At 38.2% G+C, this 21,895-nt stretch overlaps 1 protein-coding gene across 3 annotated transcripts in view; it reads right to left on the bottom strand.

The window, feature by feature from the left end:
• Window positions 1-21,895, bottom strand: part of SAMHD1 (SAM and HD domain containing deoxynucleoside triphosphate triphosphohydrolase 1) — a 55,227-nt gene that overhangs the window by 16,084 nt on the left and 17,248 nt on the right. For 2 of the 3 annotated variants that reach the window (XM_036245001.1, XM_036245003.1), the window contains exons 4-11: window positions 20,161-20,321; window positions 16,625-16,740; window positions 12,697-12,767; window positions 7,069-7,224; window positions 5,917-6,017; window positions 5,619-5,727; window positions 4,465-4,556; window positions 2,346-2,461 (exon numbers count right to left, since the gene is read on the bottom strand). In XM_036245001.1, coding sequence (XP_036100894.1) covers window positions 2,346-2,461; window positions 4,465-4,556; window positions 5,619-5,727; window positions 5,917-6,017; window positions 7,069-7,224; window positions 12,697-12,767; window positions 16,625-16,740; window positions 20,161-20,321 — 922 coding nt within the window. Of the gene's footprint in view, window positions 1-2,345; window positions 2,462-4,464; window positions 4,557-5,618; window positions 5,728-5,916; window positions 6,018-7,068; window positions 7,225-12,696; window positions 12,768-16,624; window positions 16,741-20,160; window positions 20,322-20,938; window positions 20,961-21,895 lie in introns of all 3 variants that reach the window. The other variant, XM_036245004.1, reaches the window with a different exon arrangement.

Below are 21,895 nucleotides of genomic sequence, written 5' to 3'. Positions count from 1 at the left end.
ATTATCCCTGTCTCAAATGATGAAAGCTGGAAAGGCCATATGTTTATTCTCCCACATTCTGGCAGATAAAGCACAAAATGTCATCTAATCTTCTGTCTGGGACTTTTGACATTGCTACAGTATCCACGTGTATGATCAGTGGACTCATCTCACTGAACAGGGTAAAAACCAGAACCTTCAAGTGAGCAAAAGCTATGTATAGTTGTGCATAGTGAGACCACATTAAAATGTATGATATTTTGTGGATTGTCAGATAACCTAAAAATCTGTAAAATCCAGAATTCACTTCGTTTCACCAAAAGATAGTTTAAATATAATAAAATGTTAAAGGAAAAATTGTTAGAATTGATGATGGCTTCTGATGAAGACTGAAGATGCCTTTTTAAAACAAAGCATTGCGCCCGGCTGGTGTGGCTCAGTGGTTGAGCATCGACCTATGTACCAAGAGGTCGCTGGTTTGATTCCTGGTCAGAGCCCAGCCCAGGTTGTGGGCCAAATCCTCAGTGGGGGGCATGAAGGAAGCAGCCAATCAATATTCTTTTTCATCGATGTTTTTTTCTCTCTCCCTCCCTCTCTCTCTAAAATCAATAAAGAAAATAAATAAATAAAAGCACTGCCTGCTTCATTATGAACACAAGTTAAAAATAAATATCTCCAGCTTGCTCAGATAATTTTATAATCTCTTCTTCTGTTCCTATCAACATAACAAAGGAAGATCATAAACTATGATGTTATTAAAACAAAACACAAAAACAATTTAGATATATATCATTCCCTGTGAGAAACTGTGTCATCAATCCAAGCTAGATTAATTAACAATCAAGAAGCAAACTCACTTGTTACATTATGAACCTTAAATATTGATATACACAGTGTTCTCAGTTTAACAATACATTTATTATGAGGAATCACTATTTCACTTCTAATATTTGGTTTAGTTATGATTGGAAAATGGTTAAGAAGTTACAAGTCTAAAAGGAACTCTATATGAATTGCCTACATATATATTTTTAAAGATTAACAGTTTTTAGAATGAAAACTTTTTTCTGTTCTGTTTCTTTTGATTATATTTATTGAAATGGTAAATCTGTCAAATTCAGTAATAAAAATTTGGGCTTGTATTTTTGTATGCCCCCTTACCCCTGGCCATTTCATTTTCCCAGTAATTCGTTTTTATCGTATTTTTACAAAAGTATCAATCTGTGAGGGGTTGGAAATGAAGAATGTTGATTCTTCAAAGACAGTTTGAAAGAAACTGGTTTAGGTTTCACTTTGGCAGTGTGCTGCAGACAGAATCTAACGGTGATGGGGCAGCAGGAGTACCCCAAACAGAAGCTAATGTAGGGTGATCTTGCCTGTGTGTCTTAGGCTGCTCAGCTTGTTGTTTTTATTCATCTTCAGAAGTCCTGGCCATCCCATTGATTCTATAAGCTATGTGATTGTTATCTTATTTTATTTTTAGTTAAATAGTTGGTTTCATGACTTGCAACTTGGAGCTCTGGCTGGTATATACTTTTTGGTCTGCTTCTTTTGCTTTACTAATCTTAATTTTTCAGTCTAAACTTTCTCACGTTCAAAAACCAGCTGTGACACCTTTACCTCTCTTCCTTCCCACCCTAAGCTGTAGATTTTGTTTCTGCTGAAGTGTGCAGAAATGTTCTTGGCATACTGTGTTTTGTAACAAAAATAATGTTAAAGGGTGAATCAGGTTTTTGGTATTAGTCTAATATTATTAGAACAGCTACATTTTATGTTAAATAAGTATAAACACTGAGTACTTATGTGCCATGTAGTATACTAGGTACTATGCCTCGTTAAAGCATCACAACAAAAGTATATGTTAGGTATCATTACTCCTATTTTATAGATGAGGAAAGTATGGTTCAGAGAAATTAAGTAACTTTTTTTTTTAATCCTCACTCAAGGACATTTTTCCCTATTTTGTTCAGATGTAGTGGGAGGGAGAGAGAGGGAGGGAGAGAGAGGGAGGGAGAGGGAGGGAGAGAGGGAGAGAGAGGGAGAGAGAGAGAGAGAGGGATCAACGTGAAAGGGGTTGCTGACAAACTGCAACCAAGGCACATGCCCCTAGTGAGAACCGAACCCAGGTCTCTCTGGACTGCAGGCTGACGCTCTAACCGCTGAGCCAAACTGGCCAAGGCTAAGTTAAATAACTTTATCAAGGTTATCTTGTTAGTACAAAGCAGAGATAAAACTCAAATCCAAAAGTATAGAGTCCCTTGGGAAGCTAAATGTACTGAAATGTTTGAAAAATAACCCACCTGCAATCCAGGGACAGCTTATACTTTATCTAAGATGGACCCTCTATGTTACCTTTTAGTTCTTACCTGTTAGCTTAGTGAAGGCTTCCATGTCATTAATTGCTGTAGAAAGGTGGTATTTTTTTCCTTCAGCACCTGTAAGCTCTATGTAGGGGTCTGCTTTGAGGAAAGCATCGGTAATCCTAAAGATCATTTAATAAAAATTTGTGTTTATGAGAAAATATAAATATGTACTTCAGGCCTGGCTTAAAGTTAAGAAAATCTTTCTACTTTAGGGAAATAAAATCTTGAGACACAATGTTCTAAAGACACCTGTTACTCGATCACACTAAATAAGTTCATGGTGATTTGTAGGCTGCTATGTTGACTGTGTTCCAGGCATTATGGCTGGGCTTTAGATTCATTGTCTTATTTAATCTTTCTAACAGTAACATAGATACATGTAATCAGCCTTAAATTTTACAGATGCAGAAATTAAGTAAATTTTTTATTATTATTATTATCTTTTTATCCTCACCTGAGGACATTTTTGCATTTATCTTCTTCAGATAGAGCAGGAGGAAGAGAGAGACACATCAATGTGAGAGAGACACATCGAGTGGTTGTCACCCACACGACCCCAACTGGAGCCAAGGACAAACTGCAACTGAGGTACATGCCCTAGCGAAACCAACCCAGGTTTCTCTGGTCTGCAGGCCGACGCTCTAACTGCTGAGCCAAACCAGCTAGGGTCAGTAAATTTTTATTTTACCAAGTTAGGAAGAAGCAGTACCAGGCTTCGAACCTTGATTTCTTTGACTCTCCAAATTAAAAACCAACTAATACCTGGCCTGTGTGGCTCAGTTGGTTGGAGTGTCGTCCTATGTACCAAGGGGTTGCAGGTTTGATTCCTGGGTCAGGGCACATATCCAGGTTGTGGGTTGAATCCTCATTTGGGGCAATCAATAAATGTTTCTCTCTCTCTCCATTTCCCTTCCTCTCTCTCTTAAATCAATCAATAAATAAAATATAATATAATAAATTTTAAAGTATTAAAAAAAAAACTAATATAAACAACTACAGCCCAGTTGGTGTGGCTCAGTGGATTGAGCATCGTCCTATGGACAGAGGTCCCAGTTCAATTCTCAGTCAGGGCACATGCCCAGGTTGTGGGATTGATCCTCAGTAGGGAGTGTGCAGGAGGCAGCTAATGGTTGTTTCTCTTTTACACAGATGTTTCTATCTCTCTCTCCCTTCCTCTCTCTCTAAAAAGTCAATAAAAACATATTGGGAAAAAAATAAAACAAAAACAAGTTCCCATAAAAAAACAAACAAACAAAAATCTACACCAAAGTAACAACCATACAAATAGGTCAATGTATTAACTAGTCTGCTCATGACAAAAGATGGGGAAAAAAATAGAAAAAGAAAATCAATTTCCTTAACATAAACATGAACATAAAAGGCTTATAATAAATCAATTTAAGGGCATTTTAGAGACATGGTGTTAGCTGGACTCACACCCAACTTTTGATAATTCCTCATGGAGTCTTTTAATCCCTAGCGACTAGGCTGTACTTTTCTGCAATGGATCAGGGAGAAGAGGTGAAATTCCTATTGGTTTTACTATTTGCTACTAATTTTGATAAAAAATTGACAGGGTTGCCCGGCCAGTGTGGCACAGAGAGGTCGCCAGTTCAATTTCTGGTCAGCGCACATAACCAGGCTGTGGTCAAATCCCCAGTGCAGGGCATGTAGGAGGTGGCCAATCAATGTTCTCTCTCATTGGTGTATCTATCTCTCTCTCTCTCCCTCTCCCTTCCTCTCTCTGTAAAACCAATAAAAAAAATTTATATATTTATTCATTTAAAGTCACTTAAATTTGTTTAGAAATCTCAACTTGATCCATGTATGATACTCTAGAGCAGTGGTTCTCAACCTTCCTAATGCTGCGACCCTTTAATACAGTTCCTCATGTTGTGGTGATTCCCAACCATAAAATTATTTTTGTTGCTACTTCATAACTGTAATTTTGCTACTGTTATGAATCGCCATCAGAAATATGTGTTTTCCGATGGTCTTGGGCGACCCCTGTGAAAGGGTCGTTCAACCCCCAAAGGGGTTGCGACCCACAGGTTGAGAACCTCTGCTCTAGAGCAAAGCATCATAGAAATTTTTAGAGGAAAATAAAAATCAAATTTCTTACATCATATCAATGATGTTGCCAACTTTGTGTTGATAAGCTCTACGGTGTAAAGAGTTGCGTGTATGGAACATGTCATACAGATTCCAAATCTCCTGCAGGAAAACATGGAGTAAATATTAATGTAGGATCACATTGTGTTACCCCTATTAGTAGACAAGTATATAAACAAGGAAAAGGGATGGTTGTAGACACGAAGGCTATGCCCAGGGACTACTTTGTAAACGGCAAGGCAGACAAGTAAAACTATTCATTGTTTTGCAACTTGCATTCATAGTAAACCAAAATCTATTGTGTGTTTTAGCTCCATGGCAGGTTCTGAATTAGGCAGCGTACATATATTTTTTAATCTTCCCGATAACTCTAGAAATTAGGTATTATTATTCTTATAGCCTTCATTCTTAAAAGAAAGACTTTTATAACACAATAGTATACTACTCTTCAGTTACACAACTCTAATTAGTAGAGATCTAATGATTTTTGTATTTTAACTATACGAAACACTAACATAGTGATTAAGGATGAGATTTGAGCCAGATTATCTGGGTTAAAATTCTAGTTGTACCATTTATTAAGTATATATCTTTTCTGTACTTCGATCTGCTCATCTATTAAGTAGTATAATAATTATATCTATCTCATAGGGTTGTGAGGATTAAGTTAATTCATCCAAAACACTTAAAACAGTACCTAGTACAACACTCAATAAATGTCTATTGTAAAGACATTTGGCAACACAGTACAATTGAAAGAGCCTTAAGATATTTAAAAATGAGCCCAGGCTGGTTTGGCTCAACGGTTAGAGCATTGACCCACGGACCAGAGAGTCCTGGGTTCAGTTCCTGCTAAGGGCACGTACCTCAGTTTCGGTTTGTCCCCAGCCCTGGCTGGGGTCGTGTAGGTGGCAACCAGTCGATGTGTTTCTCTCGCATCGATGTTTCTCTCTCTCTCTTCCTCCCACTCTATCTGAAGATAAATGCAAAAATGTCCTCGGATGAGGATAAAAAAAGAAAAAAAAAAGATATTAAAAATGCTCAGTATGTAATAAAGAGATAAACAATTTACCAGGTACTGACTTTTCCAAATTATTGAATGGTTATTGTTAGATTTCAAACAAGGAACTATACCTGCCTTGTTGTTCCTCTGACATAGCTTACCTGATTTCTAATACAAATATGCGTCCTATCTCCTACTTCACAGACACGGGCAAACTTAATAAAGCGTTTATAATCAAAACTATTTTGAATTCCAAGATGATGGCAGTCCCTAGAAAGATTCCAAAGCAAAGATAAAATTTTTCAATAAGGTAACTAACTGTACCTTAAATCTTAATAATACTAAATGTACACAAACATTTTATTTTTATTGTATTTATTTGTTTGTTTCAATAAAAATTATATATATTTAAAGTACACAAAGATTTTAGCCAACTTTTCTAAAGTGTTCAATGCATACCTGGCAAAATAATCCCATTTGTCCACATCAATGCCATTTCTTTTATTGGCCACTATTTCATAAAGGAAGTTTTTCTCTTTAGGACGGCCTTTATATGGCCACTAGAAGACAAGAAAACCCATGAAAAGTTTTAGGTTAAGAACCAAATCTATTTATGAGCAAAGCAAAGCAATCGTATTAATATGAAAATTATAAACAGATACTTGAATGAGATTATGAAATAATTTAGAAGGTTCTTTCCACTTAATTCCCAAATTAGTGGAAAAGGGAAAAGAAATGATAAGATATATGATATCCTGTTAATATCAAACCTTTTTGGTATTTAGTGCCATTGGAAGGATCCTAACTCTATTATGCTTCCCACAACAGCTCTGTTTTCTTGGTTTAAAAGTTTTTAAAAATATAAGATCCAATTATGAACTAGTAAGAATGTTCCTTACTAGAAAATAATACTGTCTTTCAAAGTAGCTACACACCTACCCTACCCTAAATTATAGGCACCATTCAAAGACTTTTTGGAGCTCCATCTTTTTGAAAATAGGATATTTGCTACAAAATCCATCTCTTTAATTTACAAATATATATACATATATATAAAACTTAAAAACCTCAGAGAAAAATTATTTTTCAACTTCTTTTTTAATAATAAAAAGATCAAAAAGGAAACAAAACAGATTTTGCTCTGAACTAATTCAACTTTTTTCTAGGTCTTCATATATTTAAATATTTGAAATATGTTAGTTTTAATGGATAAACAAAACACACATTTACATTTTCCAAACAAAGTTACTTTAGTCTTCTATATAAAATATTGCATACAGCCAGGCCGGTGTGGCTCAGTGGTTGAGCATCGACCCATGCACTAAGAGGTCACCGGTTTGATTCCTGGTCAGGGCACATGCCCAGGCTGTAGGTCTAATCCCCAGTGTGTGTGGGGGGGGCATGCAGGAGGCAGCCAGTCGATGTTCTCTCTCATCGATGTTTCTCTCTCTCTCTCTCCCTCTCCCTCTCTTCTAAAATCAATAAAGGAAAAAAAATTAACAAAAATACATAAAATAGCCAAGTGTTCCTCTTCAAATAGCTCTGAAGGCATTTTAAAAAGACTAGTTGAAAAGCATGAGTCACTTCAAATTAAGTTTTACACAAACTTACCGATTCATTTTTTATTGGTGAGTCCGGTGGTCCTGCAATTTGTTCCTTGATAAAGCAAATATCTTCTTCAGGGATGAGACCATAGTATTCCATGACAGGTTTGAGATCATTAGAATTGACGAGGTGCTCAAACATATCAACTGAGCCCTGTTCATGCTAGGAAAAGTCAGCAGAATATGGTCTGTTATAGACTAGTCCATTAGGGATCCCAGATTATCTGCATGTTAAGATTGTACTGCATGTTTATTATCTAGTTTCCAACTAGACTCTTGCAGATATTTTAAAAACCTATTCATTTTCCTATATTTTACAGGTCTATAAACTTTTAATAAATTATGTTCATCATTATTTCATCAATATATTTAATCAGATATAATCATTTACAGTACAGTACAGTACAGAGAATATTACCAGGTCATACAGGTGGAATCCCATTTTAATGAAGATTGCTATAAAATTCAGTTCTATTATTTAATCAGCCTTGAATCCCAAAGTTACAAGTTTTGCTAGCACTCCCATCTAGTGGTCAAATGGAGTCACTGCGTATTTGTGGGTTTTTTTTTTAGCCCTGGGAGGTGCGGCTCAGTTGGTTGGAACCTCCTCCCATACACCTAAAGGTCTCGGGTTCTGGTCCAGTAAGGGCACATATCCATGTTTTGGGTTAGATCCCCGTTTGGGGTGCGTATGGGAGACAACCAATAGTTTCTCTTTCTCCTCTTCTCCCTTCCTCTCTAAAAAAAATTTATTTATTTATTTATTTATTTTTAATGTTGTATACTTTACTACAATTTATTTATTTATTTTTTTGGTACGTGCCCCTAGCGGGAACCAAATCCGGGACTCTGGTCCGCAGGTCGACGCTCCAATTGCTGAGCCAAACCGGCCAGGGCCTCTCTAAAAAAATTTTAAAAATGAATTAAAAGAGCCCTGGCCAGTTTGGTTCAGCGGTTAGAGCATCAGCCTGCGGTCCAGAGACCCAGGTTCAGTTCCTGCTAAGGGTGCATGCCTCGGTTGCAGTTTGTCCCCGGCCCTGGTTGGTGGTGCGGGTGGCAGCCACTCGATGTGTCCCTTTCATGTCGATGTTTCTCTCTCTCTCTCTCCCTCCCACTCTACCTGAACAAAAAATGGAAAAATGTCCTCGGGTGAGGATAAAAAAAAAAAAATGAATGAAAACATATCCTTGGGTGAAGCTTAAAAAGAAACAAAACTTAAGTGTTTTGGACTTCCATATAAAATACTACATATAGCCCAGCCAGTGTGGCTCAGTGCTGGAGCATCGACCCATGCACCAAGAGGTCAGGGCACATGCCCAGGTGGTGGGCCAAATCCCCAGTGGGGGGCACGCAGGAGGCAGCCAATTGATGTTCTCTCTCTCTCTCCCTATCTCTTCCTCTTTCTCTGAAATCAATAAAGAAAACAACAATTTTTTAAAAAATACTGCATATATACTCATTATAAAATATGTATAATGTATTTTAATTTATATATGTATTTATATTTTTTCCATCTCTTAACTCAGTCCCTCTGAGATCTTTGTTTTCGAGATCTGAAATCAAGATCTTGGTGGGAATCTCAAATTGGCCTCATTTTACTCAACTATTTCTGTTCACTCATTCATAATCATTGTAAAGACATCTGTCCCATCATAGGTCTTACAAAAACTGACCTATGATAAAAACAAAAACGCGAATGGTCCTACAATTATATTTTTAAAATTGAATCAAGATAACATATTAGGAACATATAAAGGAAATAAACAGCAACTTTATAATGGAAAAATTCAGCAGACATTACCTTACTCAAGTGATCAAAGTTAGTATTACCAGCAATGGTTAGGTAGATTTTATGTGCCTCTGATGTGATACACTAAGGACACAACATGGCATTCTGCCACAAATGTATAGTCTCACACTGTGGAGAAACATCAGACAAACTCAAATGGAGGAATATTTCACAAAATAACTTACTTGTACTCTTAATAAAATAGCAATGTTATGAAAAATGAGGACTAAAGAATTACTGCAGGCCAAAAGAAACTAAAGAGAATGGCAAGTAAGTGCAATGTATGTGTGGGTTGTGAAAAAAGGTGTTTTTTTTTTGCTCTTTTTCTATATGGACAATTGGTAAAATTTGAAAGAAAGTCTAGGTTAGATAATAGTAGTGCATCAATATTAATAGCCTGATTTTGATCATTTTACTGGGAGAGGGGGGTAATGGTTATGTAAGAGAATGTTCTTGTGTTTAGGAAATACCCACTGAGGTATTTAGGAATGAAGGGGTATGTCTAGAACTTACTTTCAAATGTTTCAGAAAATAATTTATATGTACAGAAAATTTAAGTTCTACAAAGACAGCACATACAATAACAACTAAAATTATAAGCAATGTAGGAGTAAATATAATAAAGGATGTATCAAAACTTTATGGAGCCCAGCCAGTGTAGCTCAGTGAATAGAGTGTCGTCCCATGGACTGAGAGGTTCCTGTTCAATTCCTGGTCAGGGCACATGCCCAGATAGGGGGTGTGCAGGAGGCAGCCAATTGATGTTTCCCCTCACATTGATGTTTCTATCTCTCTCCCATCCTCTCTCTCTAAAAAAAAATCAAAAATATATTTAAAAAAAGAAGAGCCCTGGCTGGTTTGGCTCAGCGGTTGGAGCGTCGGCCTGCGGTACAGAGAAGCCCGGGTTCGGTTCCCGCTAAGGGCATGTACCTCGGTTGCAGTTTGTCCCCGGCCCTGGTTGGTCGTGCGGGTGGCAGCCACTCGATGTGTCCCTTCACATCGATGTTTCTCTCTCTCTCTCTCTCCCTCCCGCTCTATCTGAACAAAAAATGGAAAAATGTCCTCGGGTGAGGATAAAAAAAAAGAAAAAGAAAGAAATACCAGCCCTGGCTGGGTAGCTCAGTTGGTTAAAGAATCATCCCAATATACCAAGGTTGCAGGTTCAATCCCAGGTCAGGACACATACAAGAATCAACTAATGAATGCATAACTAAGTGGAACAATAAATCAATGTTTCTCTAAATAAGTAAGTAAATAAATAAATAAATGAATAGTCCGGCCAGTGTGGCTCAGTGGTTGAGCATCGATCCATGCACCAAGAGGTCGCCAGTTTGATTCCCGGTCAGGAAACATGCCCAGGTTGTGGGCCCAATCCCCAGTGGGGGGCATGCAGGGGAGGCGGCCAATTGATGTTCTCTCTCCATTTATTTATTTATTTATTTATTTATTTATTTATTTATTTATTTATTTATTTTTTCCCTCACCCAAGGACATTTTTCCATTTTTTGTTCAGATAGAGTGGGAGGGAGACAGAGAGAGAGAAACATCAACGTGAAAGGGACATATTAAGTGGTTGCCACCCGCATGACCCAACCAGGGCCGGGGACAAACTGCAACCAAGGTATGTGCCCTTAGCAGGAACCGAACTCAGGTCTCTCCAGACGGCAGGCTGACGCTCCAACCGCTGAGCCAAACTGGCCAGGGCTCGATGTTCTCTCTCATCGATGTTTCTATCTCTCTCTCCCTTTCCTTTTCTCTCTCTAAAAAACCAATAAAGAAAAAATAATTTTAAAAAAATGAATAAAACGAAAGGAAATACTATATGATCCAGCAATTTCACTTCTGTATATTTATCCACTGAAAACAAAAACACTAATTTGAAAAGATATATGCACCCCTAATTTCATTGCAGCATTATAGACAAAAGCCAAAATGTGGGAGCAACCAACGTGCCCATCAATAGATGAATGGATAAATATATGTTTTATACACACAACAGAATATTACGCAGCCATAAAAACGAATGAAATCTTGCCATTTGTGATGACATAATAGATCTTGAGAGTATTATGCTAAATGAAATAAGTCAGACACAGAAAGACAAATACCATATGATTTCCTTATATGTGGACTCTAATAAACAAAACAAAACCAAACTCATAGATAGAGCAGCTAGATGTTTGCCAGAGGAGAGGAGGAGTGGGGGTGGGTGGGTGAAATAGGTAGAGGAAATCAAGAGGCACAAACTTTCAGTTTTAAAATTAATGTCAGGGAATACAGTCAATAATATTGCATTAACCTTGTGTGATGACACATGGTAACTATACTTTTTGTGATGATCTTTATAATGTATATAAACATCAAATCATTATGTTATAGACCTGAAACTAATATAATATTGTATGTTAATTATACTTCAATTTAAAAAAGAGGTAAAAAAAAAAAAAAGCAAAGAACCAAAGATACTCAATAAAACAGTAAGGTATGTCACTGGCTGGGTTGCTCAGTTTGGCTGGAGCATCATCCTAAAACACCAAGGCTGCAGGTTCAATCTCCAGTCAGGACACATAAAAGAATTGACAAATGAGTGCATGAATGAGTGGAACAACAAATCAATGTTTCCCTCTCTCTCCCTCCCTCTCTCTCTCCCTCTTCCTTCCTCTCTCTCTGTAGAATCAATGTTTTTTTTATCCTCACCAGAGGACACTTTTCCATTTTTGTTCAGATAGAGTGGGAGGGAGAGAGGAAGAGAGAGAGAGAAACATCAACATGAAAGGGACACATCGAGTGGCTGCCTCCCACACGACCCAAACCAGGGGTATGCAACAGAGGTACATACCCTTGACCAGAATCAAGCCCGCGACTCATTGGTCCACAGGCCCACACTCTAACCGCTGAGCCAAACTGGCCAGAAATACAATGTGACCAAAAGTGAGAGTCAATCTAACTGTACTTCTCAAAATTAAGTTTATTTCTCAAAAATGGATTTGAAAAATATGGGCCAGCCATCTGCAAATCCCTAATTATAAAATAATTCATTTAATATATATGACTAGCCCTGGTAGCTCAGTTGGTTACAGTGGCATTCCAATACACCAAGGTTGTGGGTTTGATCCCTGGCCAAGGTACATACAAGAATCAACCAACGAATGTATAATAAATAAGTGGAACAATAAATCGGTGTTTCGCTCTCTCTCCCTCTCTCTCTAATATATGACAAAATTTGGCTATAATCACTTACTCATGGTCATACAAAATGAATCAAAACCTTTTGATTCAAATGAATAAAAGTTGGCCTTTTATTTATTTATTTATTTATTTAATCCTCATCCGAGGACACTTTTCCATTTATATTCAGATAGTGCAGGAGGGAGAGAGGGAGGAAAAGAGAGAGAGAAATATCAACGTGAAAGAGACACACCAACCGGTTGCCACCTATACAACCCCAACTGGGGCCCAGGACAATCTGCAAGTGAGGTACGGGCCCCTAGCAGAAACCGAATCCAGGTCTCTCTGGTCTGCAGGCCAATGCTCTAACTGCTGAGCCAAACCGGCCAGGGCTATTTTTTTATTTTACAGTGCTATGATGAATTAGAAAGAGCATTAAATTAGTACCTAGAAAACCAGGTTTTCTAGTGCTGGCTCTACCATTTAACAGCTTTGTGATTTTTGGTGTATCAATACACCTCTGTGCATTTCAATTTCCTTTATACTTATAAAACTGGAGATAATCATTCCTCCCTTATAGGCTGTGAGAATCAAATAAAAACATATATGAAAAAATACATATATAAAGATGATTAAGTAGTCTTTATTTTACTGATTACTGAATATATGAATACATACCTTCCATTTCACATCTCGGCGAGCAAGTGGAATAAATCTTCCATCAAACATATGAGAAAATGGCCCATGACCTTAAAAACAAAAGCAGCCTTAGAACAAAAAAAGTGTAAAAACTGAGTTGATTTTTAAAAATATATTTTGTTTTAACTTGAATATCAACAAAAATCAATAATCTAGAAATACATCACAAAAAGGGACAAATCCTTCCTTCCTATTTTCTAAAAACAAGGAAACAGAAAGCAGAGCCATATGGGAAAGTAAGCTCTCCCTAGAGGGGTCTCTGAGTCACCAGAACTCACATAACTTTGTTGAAAAGACACTTTTGTGTAACTGAAAGGAACGTTAATGACAAAAACTTTTGGCATCTGTAGGTTGAATATCTATTAAAACAGCAGCTTTAAGACAATCCACTGGGATGCAGGAATAAAATATTAGAACTTTATTTTATTAGTTTCATCCTTTAAAAACATCTATTTTTATGTAAATCTTATAATGTACATAATTTATTTAGAATAAATATATGCATATCAGTGCTGTTTCCTGGGTTTTTACTGCTTATGTGAACCATCAAAAATGGAAATCACAAGTTTATCTTTATCATAAGTGATTTTAACATTTCACAACATTTAATAATATAAAATTTGGTTGAGGCAAAACTCTGGAATTATCAGAATTTCTATAGAAGTGAATTACTTGGCTGGAGAGGGAGCCTACCTGGACCAGTCATGGGTTTTTCTGCATGTCACAGTCTGTACATAATAGCTCATTACTGTAGTACTCAGACTCCTGGGGACTGGCAAAGGTTTCCTAATGATTCTCTCTTAAAATATCAGGAATCTGTTAAATTTATTAAGTGGGGGAGTATGAGGCCTACTGAAATCTCCAAGGGGACATGATGAAAAGAATGTCCCACCCCTTTAAGTATTTGGCTATTAAAATACAGACACACACCCTTTTCCTGCCCTAAGGGCACACATAAATTCTCAGGGTCCTCCAATAGGTAGGACGAAACTACAAGGACTGGGGTAAAACTCCAGTGATAAAAGAATACAGTCATGCCCCGCCAGTGTGGCTCAGTAGTTGAGCATTGACCCATGCACCAAGAGGTCACCAATTCAATTCCCGGTCAGGGCACACGCCCAGGTTGTGGGCCCAATCCCCAGTGGAGGGCATGCAGGAGGCGGCCAACCAATGTTCTCTCTCATCGTGTTTCTCTCTCTAAAATCAATAAAGAAGAGACTTCCAGTCACGATGGCGGCGTAGGTAAATGCGGTATCGCGTCCTCCCACAACCATGTTAAAGTTACAACTAAACTACAGAACAAACATCATTCAAAACCGCCTGAAATCAAGCTGAATGGAAGTCCTACAACTACGGAATTAAAGCAGCAGCCACATCAAGACTGGTAGGAGGGGCGGAGGCGGATGGGCTGGTCCCACGCCCAAGTGTGGTGGATAAAAATCAGGAGTACACCTCGGCTGGGAAGGTCCTCCCTGAGGAGTGAGGGGTTCCCATCACACACCAGGCGCCCCGCTCAGGATTCCAGTGCCAGGAAGAGAAGTCCTCATAACTGCTGGCTACAAAACCAGCAGGAACTGAGGCTCTGGGAGACTGAGGCGGCTAGAGCTCCAGGCAGCTCCTTAAAGGGCCGGTGCACAGACTTATCAGACTCACTTCCTCTAAGCTTGGAGGGGAGGCAGTTCGAGGGGCACCAGAGACATACAGGGAAGAACTGAGCTGTTTGGCACTGGAGCGAGGGCTGGACAGGGGGCTTTCTCCTGGACAGTCATGCTGTCAGAGGCCTTTGTTCCTTTGGCAAGCCCTTCCCTGGGGCGGCAGACAGCCTTCATATCTGGGACTCCAGCAACCTGGCTCACACTGTTACCCTGCCTTGGTGATTCCCTGAGGCCCCACCCCGCCCCACCCCACTTTCAGGCCCACCCAACTTTCAGGCCCACCCAAGCTGTTGCCACTTGCTTAACCATAGGATTGGCCTGTCTTGGATCCTGCTTCAGGTTTTCCTAAATTCTTTCAAACAAGCAGCATCTGGTCTCAGCTAGCGCCATACCTCTCGTTAAGTAATACATAGAAACAAACACAGGAAGGCAGCCAGTATGAGGAGACAAAGAAACAGGTCCCAAATTAAAGAACAGAACAAAACCCCAAGAAAAGAACTAAGTGAAATGGAGATAAGCAACCTAACAGATGCTGAGTTAAAAATACTGCTTATAAGGATGCTCAATGAACTTAGTGAGAACCTCAGCGAACTTAGTGAGGGCCTTAAAAGCATAAAAAAGGAGCAGTCAGAAATGAAGGATGCACTAACTGAAATAAAGAATAATTTACACAGATTCAATAGTAGAGTAGGTAAAACCAAAAAGCAAACCATCGATTTGAAATACAAGAAAGCAAAAAACACCCAAAGAACAGCAAAAAGAAAAAAGAATCCAAAAAAATGACAATAGTGTAAGGAGCCTCTGGGACAACTTCAAGCGTGCCAACATTTGCATCTAGGGGGTGCCAGAAGGAGAACAGAGAGAACAAGAAATCGAAAACCTGTTTGAAACAATAATGGCAGAAAACTTCCCTAACTTGGTGAAGGAAACAGACATACAAGTCCAGGAAGCACAGAGAGTCCCAAACAATATGAACCTAAAGAGGCCCACACCAAGACACATCATCATCAAAATGCAAAAGGTTCAAGACAAAGAGAGAATCTTAAAAGCAGCAAGAGAAAAGCAGTTATTTACCTACAAGGGAGTTCCCATAAGGCTGTCAGCTGATTTCTCAAAAGAAACTTTGCAGCCAGAAGGGAGTGGCAAGAAATATTCAGAGTGATGAAAAACAAGAACCTACAACCAAGATTACTCTATCCTACAAAGCTGTCATTTAGAATCGATAGCCATATAAAGAGTTTCCCAGACAATAAAAAGTTAAAGGAGTTCATCACCACCAAACTGTTATTATATGAAATGTTGAAAGGTCTTTTTGAAGAATAATATATGAACAAACAAAATGGCAATGAATACATATCTATCAACAATTGAATCTACAAACAAAATGAACAGACAGAACAGAAACATTTTCATAGATACAGAGAACATTTTGTTGGTTGCCAGATGGGAGAGGGGTTGGGGGAATGGATGAAAAAGGTGAAGGGATTAAGAAATACAAATTGGTTGCTAGACTTACAAACCTCAAAGGGAAGGGGGTTGGGGGGTGGGAAGAAATAAACCAAAGAACTTATATGCATAACCAATGGACACAGACAACAGTGTGGGAAAAGGCAGGAGGGGGGCGGGAGTGGGGAGGAGGGGGTCAGTGGGGGAAGAATGAGGAACATCTGTAATACATTCAACAATAAAGATAAAAATAAATAAATAAAATCAATAAAGAAAAAAAATACAGTCTCTTTTCTCTTTCTGTGTCAAAGGAAATGGATAATATTCTTTTCCTTGGATTTAAGTGTCCCAAGACCTCAGATGGGTCAGGGAAGAGAATGAATTCTCTCAATCTTTTGTTAATCTGCTAGGGCAGATTATATAGTCTAGGTTATGAGAAAATTGTATCTGACAAAGTAACTGAATGTAAATGGCAATTTTATTCAACAAGGATAAAAGAAAAACCAAATTCACATCATCCTAAACAGAGTAGTTAGAAAACCTCACTATCAGGAAATACTTATAATTTGTAGCAACAGTGTTTAACATGGGAAATTAACTGAGAGGCTACAAAAATAAAAATAAAATAGCAACGCCTTGGTTTTACAAATCATTCTAGGAAGATGCTATGGCACATTTATATTAATGTTAACTGAAGAATTAAAACACAACTTTTATATTTCTCTTGGTTAGTCAAAGTGTTTATTTCAAAGAGAGGTAACATGTTATGGTTTTTCACAACAGCCTTGGTTCTTTGTATAGCTTACCGAGATCATGGCAAAGCCCAGCAATCTGAACACAAAGTATATCTCGTTCACTTATGTGCAGCTCTGGTTGTTTTTCACTCAGTTCTCGAACTAGACGTCCTGCTAGATACCCTACACTGCAAAACAAAAAAAAAAACAAATCAAAACCAAAAAGTCTCTTTTGTTTGAAAGATAAAAATGACATGTTGGCCCTGGTCAGTTTGGCTCAGTGGTTGGAGCGTCGGCCTGTAGATTGGAGAGTCCCAGGTTCGGTTCCCACAGAGGGCACGTATGCAGTTTGTCCCCGGCCCTGGTTGGGGTCGAGTGGGTTGCAGCCACTCAGTGTGTCTCTCTCATATTGATGTTTTTCTCTCTCTCTGTCTCCTCTTCCCTCTCTCCTTTCCGCTCTGTCTCAGGATGGGTGCAAGGGTGTCCTCGGGTGAGGATTAAAAAAAAAAAAAAAGTGATACTTTGGTCCTCAAGAACTTTTTTTTATACTCACCCGAGGACATTTTTCCATTTTTTTTTTGTTCAGAAAGAGTAGAAGGGAGAGAGAGGAAGAGAGAGAGAAACATCAATGTGAAAGGGACATATTAAGTGGCTGCCATCCACACAACCCAACCAGGGCTGGGGACAAACTGCAACTGAGGTACGTGCCCTCAGCGGGAACCGAACCCAGGTCTCTCTGGACCAAAGGCCGATACTCTAACCGCTGAGCCAAAGTGGCCAGGTCAAGAACTCTAATGTTTCTCAAATGTAATATATCTCTAGGAAAACTTAACAGAATAGTGTTTCAGAACTTGGCAAGAACACACAAACAGAATCCCAAAGCAGGACCTCTTGACTCAGCATCACTAATCATTAGGGAAATAAAAAATCAAAACCACAATGACATAATACCTCACACCCATTAGGATGGCTGTTATTGAAAAAACAAAACAAATAATAACAAATGTTAGCCTGGATGTGGAGAAATTAGAACCCATGAATACTGTTAATGTAAATGTATAATGGTACAGCCACTAGGGAAAACAGTATGGTGGTTCCTCAAAAAATTAAAACTAGCATTACCATAGGATCCAGCAACTCCATTCTGGGTATATATCCAAAACAAATGAAAGTAAGGTCTTTAAGATATATTTGCACACTCGTGTTCACAGCAGCATAATTCACAATAGCCAAAGAGGCAGAATCAACTCAGTGTCCACCAATGAATGAAAAAAGGATAAACAAAATGTAATATATACATACAATGGAATATTAGTCAATCTTAAAAAGTAATAAATTCTGACATATGCTCCAACGTGGAGGAACCTTGAGGAAATTATACAAAGTGAAACAGCCAGTCACAAAAAAACAAATACTATATATCACTTATATGAGGTACCTAGAGTAGTCTAATTCATAGAAACAGAAAGTAGAATGGTGGTTATCAGGGTCTGGGGACAGGGGGGAATGGGGAATTGTTATTTGATGGGTAGAGAGTTTCAGTTTTGCAAGGTAAAAAAAGTTTTGGATCTTGCTGGCACAATAATGTAACTATATTTAACACTATTGAACTGTGTACTTAAAAATGGTTAAGATGGTAAATTTTACATTCTATATATTTACCACAATTTTTTAAAAAGCAGGATTTCTGCTTTGTAATGTTTACAACATAAATTGAAGATAAAATGCCTAACAAATGTTAAATGCACTTGTAGCACTTCCCCCTGAAAGTCATTTCTTAATGAATGCAGTATCTTTCTTCTCTAAATGCTGAGCTCCATGAGGAGAGAGACGATTGCTATCTTGTTGGTTTGGTAGGGCCTAGTAAGTTTTCAATAAATATTTATTGATGAATGAATAAACATTTGTGTTCTGGATAATTAAAAATGCTTCAAGCCCTGGCCGGTTTGGCGCAGCGGTTGGAGCGTCGGCCTGCGGTACTGAGAGACCCAGATTCGGTTCCCGCTAAGGGCACGTACCTCGGTTGCAGTTTGTCCCCGGCCCTGGTTGGTCGTGCGGGTGGCAGCCACTAGATGTGTCCCTTCACATCGATGTTTCTCTCTCTCTCTTCCTCTCTCTCCCTCCTGCTCTATCTGAACAAAAAATGGAAAAATGTCCTCGGGTGAGGATAAAAAAAAAAAAAGCTTCAAAATAAGCAAACAAAAAGTAATACTGTGAGTACTTCATGAAAATATGGCAAATTGTCCTGTTCTTCTCTGCTTATGTCCTCCTGGCTATACATTTCATAATGGAAAAGCAAACCAGTCTCAAACTTAGTTGCATACACAGGAAGTGCCACCTTCTCTGAGCTTGTGAATGCTTTTCTGACTTACACATTCCCTGTTTTCAAAGGGCAATCTGTACATGACTAAACAGGAACTATAGGAAAATTAATAATCAAACTTACAAAGTTAATTACACCAGTAACCAATCCTATTAGCTTTTTTTTTTTTTTACCCTCACCCAAGACATTTTTGCATTTATCTTCAGAAAGAGTGAGAGGGAGAGGAGGAAGAGAGAAAGAGAACATCGACGTGAGAGACACACATTGAGTGGTTGCCATCCACATGATCCCAGCGAGGGCCAGGGACAAACTGCAACTGAGGTACATGCCCTTAGCGGGAACCGAACCTGGCATTCTCTGGTCTGTGGGCCGACGCTTTAAATATAAATATTTCAACCAAATTACCTCAGTAGACATTTTCATTATTTTTCCAGGAAGGATCTGGGGTGGCTTATAAAAGTACATAAAGTAAATAAAATACAGCAAAGTAAGCCAAAGCCTCAATTTATTTTTTAACATTTTAAATAATTAATTTTTGTTACAGGTATTTCTTCTTTTTCCCCCAATGACACCCTCCTCCTGTCCCCCCCACCCCCCGCCACCAGCATTGTTGTCTATGTCCATAGTTATGCACAGATGCATGTAAGTTCTTTGGTTTTTTATCCATTCCCTTCCCCCCACCTCCTCCTCTGAAGTTTGTCAGTCTGAACCCTACTTCCATGTCTGCGGGTCTATTTTGTTCATCACCTTATTTTGTTCATTATATTCCACAAATAAGTGAGATCATGTGATACTTGTTTTTCTCTGACTGGCTTATTTTGCTTAGCATAATACTCTCCAGGTCCCTCCATGTTGTCTCAAAGGATAAGAGATCTTTCTTTCTTACAGCTGCATAGTATTCCATTGTGTATATGTACCACGACCTTTTTATCCACTCATGTATTGATGGACACTTTGGCTGTTTCCAGATCTTGGCAATTGTAAATAGTGCTGCTATGAACATAGGGGTACAAATATTCTTTCTGATTAGTGTTTCAAGTTTCTTAGAATATATTCCTAGAAGTGGGATCACTGAGTCAAATGGCAGTTCAATTTTTAATTTTTTGAGGAAACACCATATTGTTTTCCACAGTGGCTGCACCAATAAAACCTCAATTTTTAATCAATAAAATAAATATATTATCACTATTTTGTAAAACTATTCTCTAAAAGATGAGACAATAACTTCATGAGACAGAGAAGGTACTTAATAACTCTAAGTTCCCCACCCCAACCCCCTTCTTACCCTAGACTATGTTCAAATCGATTGTGTGAAGCTCCTGGAAAAACATAGTAAGCACCTCCCAATTGTTTAATGTATCGAAGCCGCTGAAATTGAGGTGTGTCGATGATTTTGATAAGGAGAGGGTGAAATTCAATATGGCCATGGATAGGATCATTAATTACCTAGAAAATTGTGTTTAAACAAATATAAGTAACAATACATATAACTCGATCTAAAACTTTTTATGCAGCCATGCCTATCTACAGTGCAAAGTCAAAACCGTTTAATTGTTCTCAAGACTAATACTAAGGGAAATGACAAGATATTAATATCATTATCTTATTTAGATATCATTATCAGATCAAGTATATTAGATCAGGGAATATTTTACTTCTTCTAATGGATTCTAATAACAGAAAGATAAGAATTTCAATCTTTTTATTACATATATTATTTAAATAGCCTTTATAAGTTAATTTTGCATTTAAGTTAAACATACTCATTTAACATACTCATTCAGATCACATAAGCCATATTACTACTGGCACTGTGTCTACATTTTTTTCTAAATGTATCTATATAGTACCCATCACTAACATTCTAAGAAAGAAAAAAAAAAAGAAAAGAAAAGAAAAAATAAAAGAAACCCTACTACCATGTAGGTAAGAAATCATAGGCAGGAACATAAAATTCTATAGTACCTATAATGTCACTCAGAAATATGTATACTTAGTAAAGATAAATTCACATTTACTTATTATTCTTAAGTAATAAGTAAAATTTTTTTTTTAATCCTCACCTGAGGATATTTTTCCATTTGTCTTCAGACAGAGTGAAAGGGGGGTAGAGAGAGAGACAGAGAGACATCGATGTGAGAGAGACACATTGACCAGTTGCCTCCCATATCACCCCAACCAAAGCACAACCGAGGTATGTGCCTTTGAGTGGAACTGAACTAGCAATTCTTTGCCCCTTGGGCCGATGCTCTAACTGCTGAGCCAAACTAGCCAGGGCTTATTACTCTAGGTTTGTTTGTTTATTTATTTATTTATTTATTTATTTATTTATTTATTTATCTTTTAATCCTCACCTGAGGATATTTTTACCTTTCTCTTCAGATAGACTGGAGGGAGAGAGAGAGAGAGAAACATTGATGTGAGAGAGACACATCGATTGGTTGCCACCCGCATGACCCCAACCGGGGCCAGGTACAAACTGCAACCAAGGTACTTGCCCTTGGCCAGAATCGAACCCAGGACTTCCTGGTCCGCAGGCCGATGCTCTAACCACTAAGCCAAACTGGCCAGGGCTTATCTTATCGCTCTGAGTTTAAAACGAAGCTTTAAATATCAGTGAAAAGCCTGCTGGTATGGCTCAGTGATTGAGCATTGACCCATGTACCAAGAGGTCGCCGGTTCGATTCCAGGTCAAGGCATATGCCCAGGTTGTGGGCCCAATCCTCAGTGGGGGGCATGCAGGAGGTGGCCAATCGATGTTCCCTTTCATCAATGTTTCTAGCTCTCTCTCCTTCTCCTTTCCTCTCTCTCTAAAAAGCAATGAAGAAAAAAAATTAAATAAATATGGGTAAAAATTTAATGCCCCTCTATGTTTCTTTCTTTCTTTATTATTATTATTTTTTTATCCTCACCCGAGGACATTTTTCCATTTTTTTGTACAGATAGAGTGAAAGGGAGAGAGAGGAAGAGACAGAGAGAGAGAAACATCGACGTGAAGGGACACATCGAGTGGCTGCCAC

The sequence above is a fragment of the Molossus molossus genome, unplaced genomic scaffold (assembly GCF_014108415.1).
Source record: "Molossus molossus isolate mMolMol1 unplaced genomic scaffold, mMolMol1.p scaffold_m16_p_6, whole genome shotgun sequence".
Taxonomy (NCBI): domain Eukaryota; kingdom Metazoa; phylum Chordata; class Mammalia; order Chiroptera; family Molossidae; genus Molossus; species Molossus molossus.
Note: the sequence above shows the minus strand (reverse complement) of the source record. Positions and strands in the feature narration are given on the sequence as shown.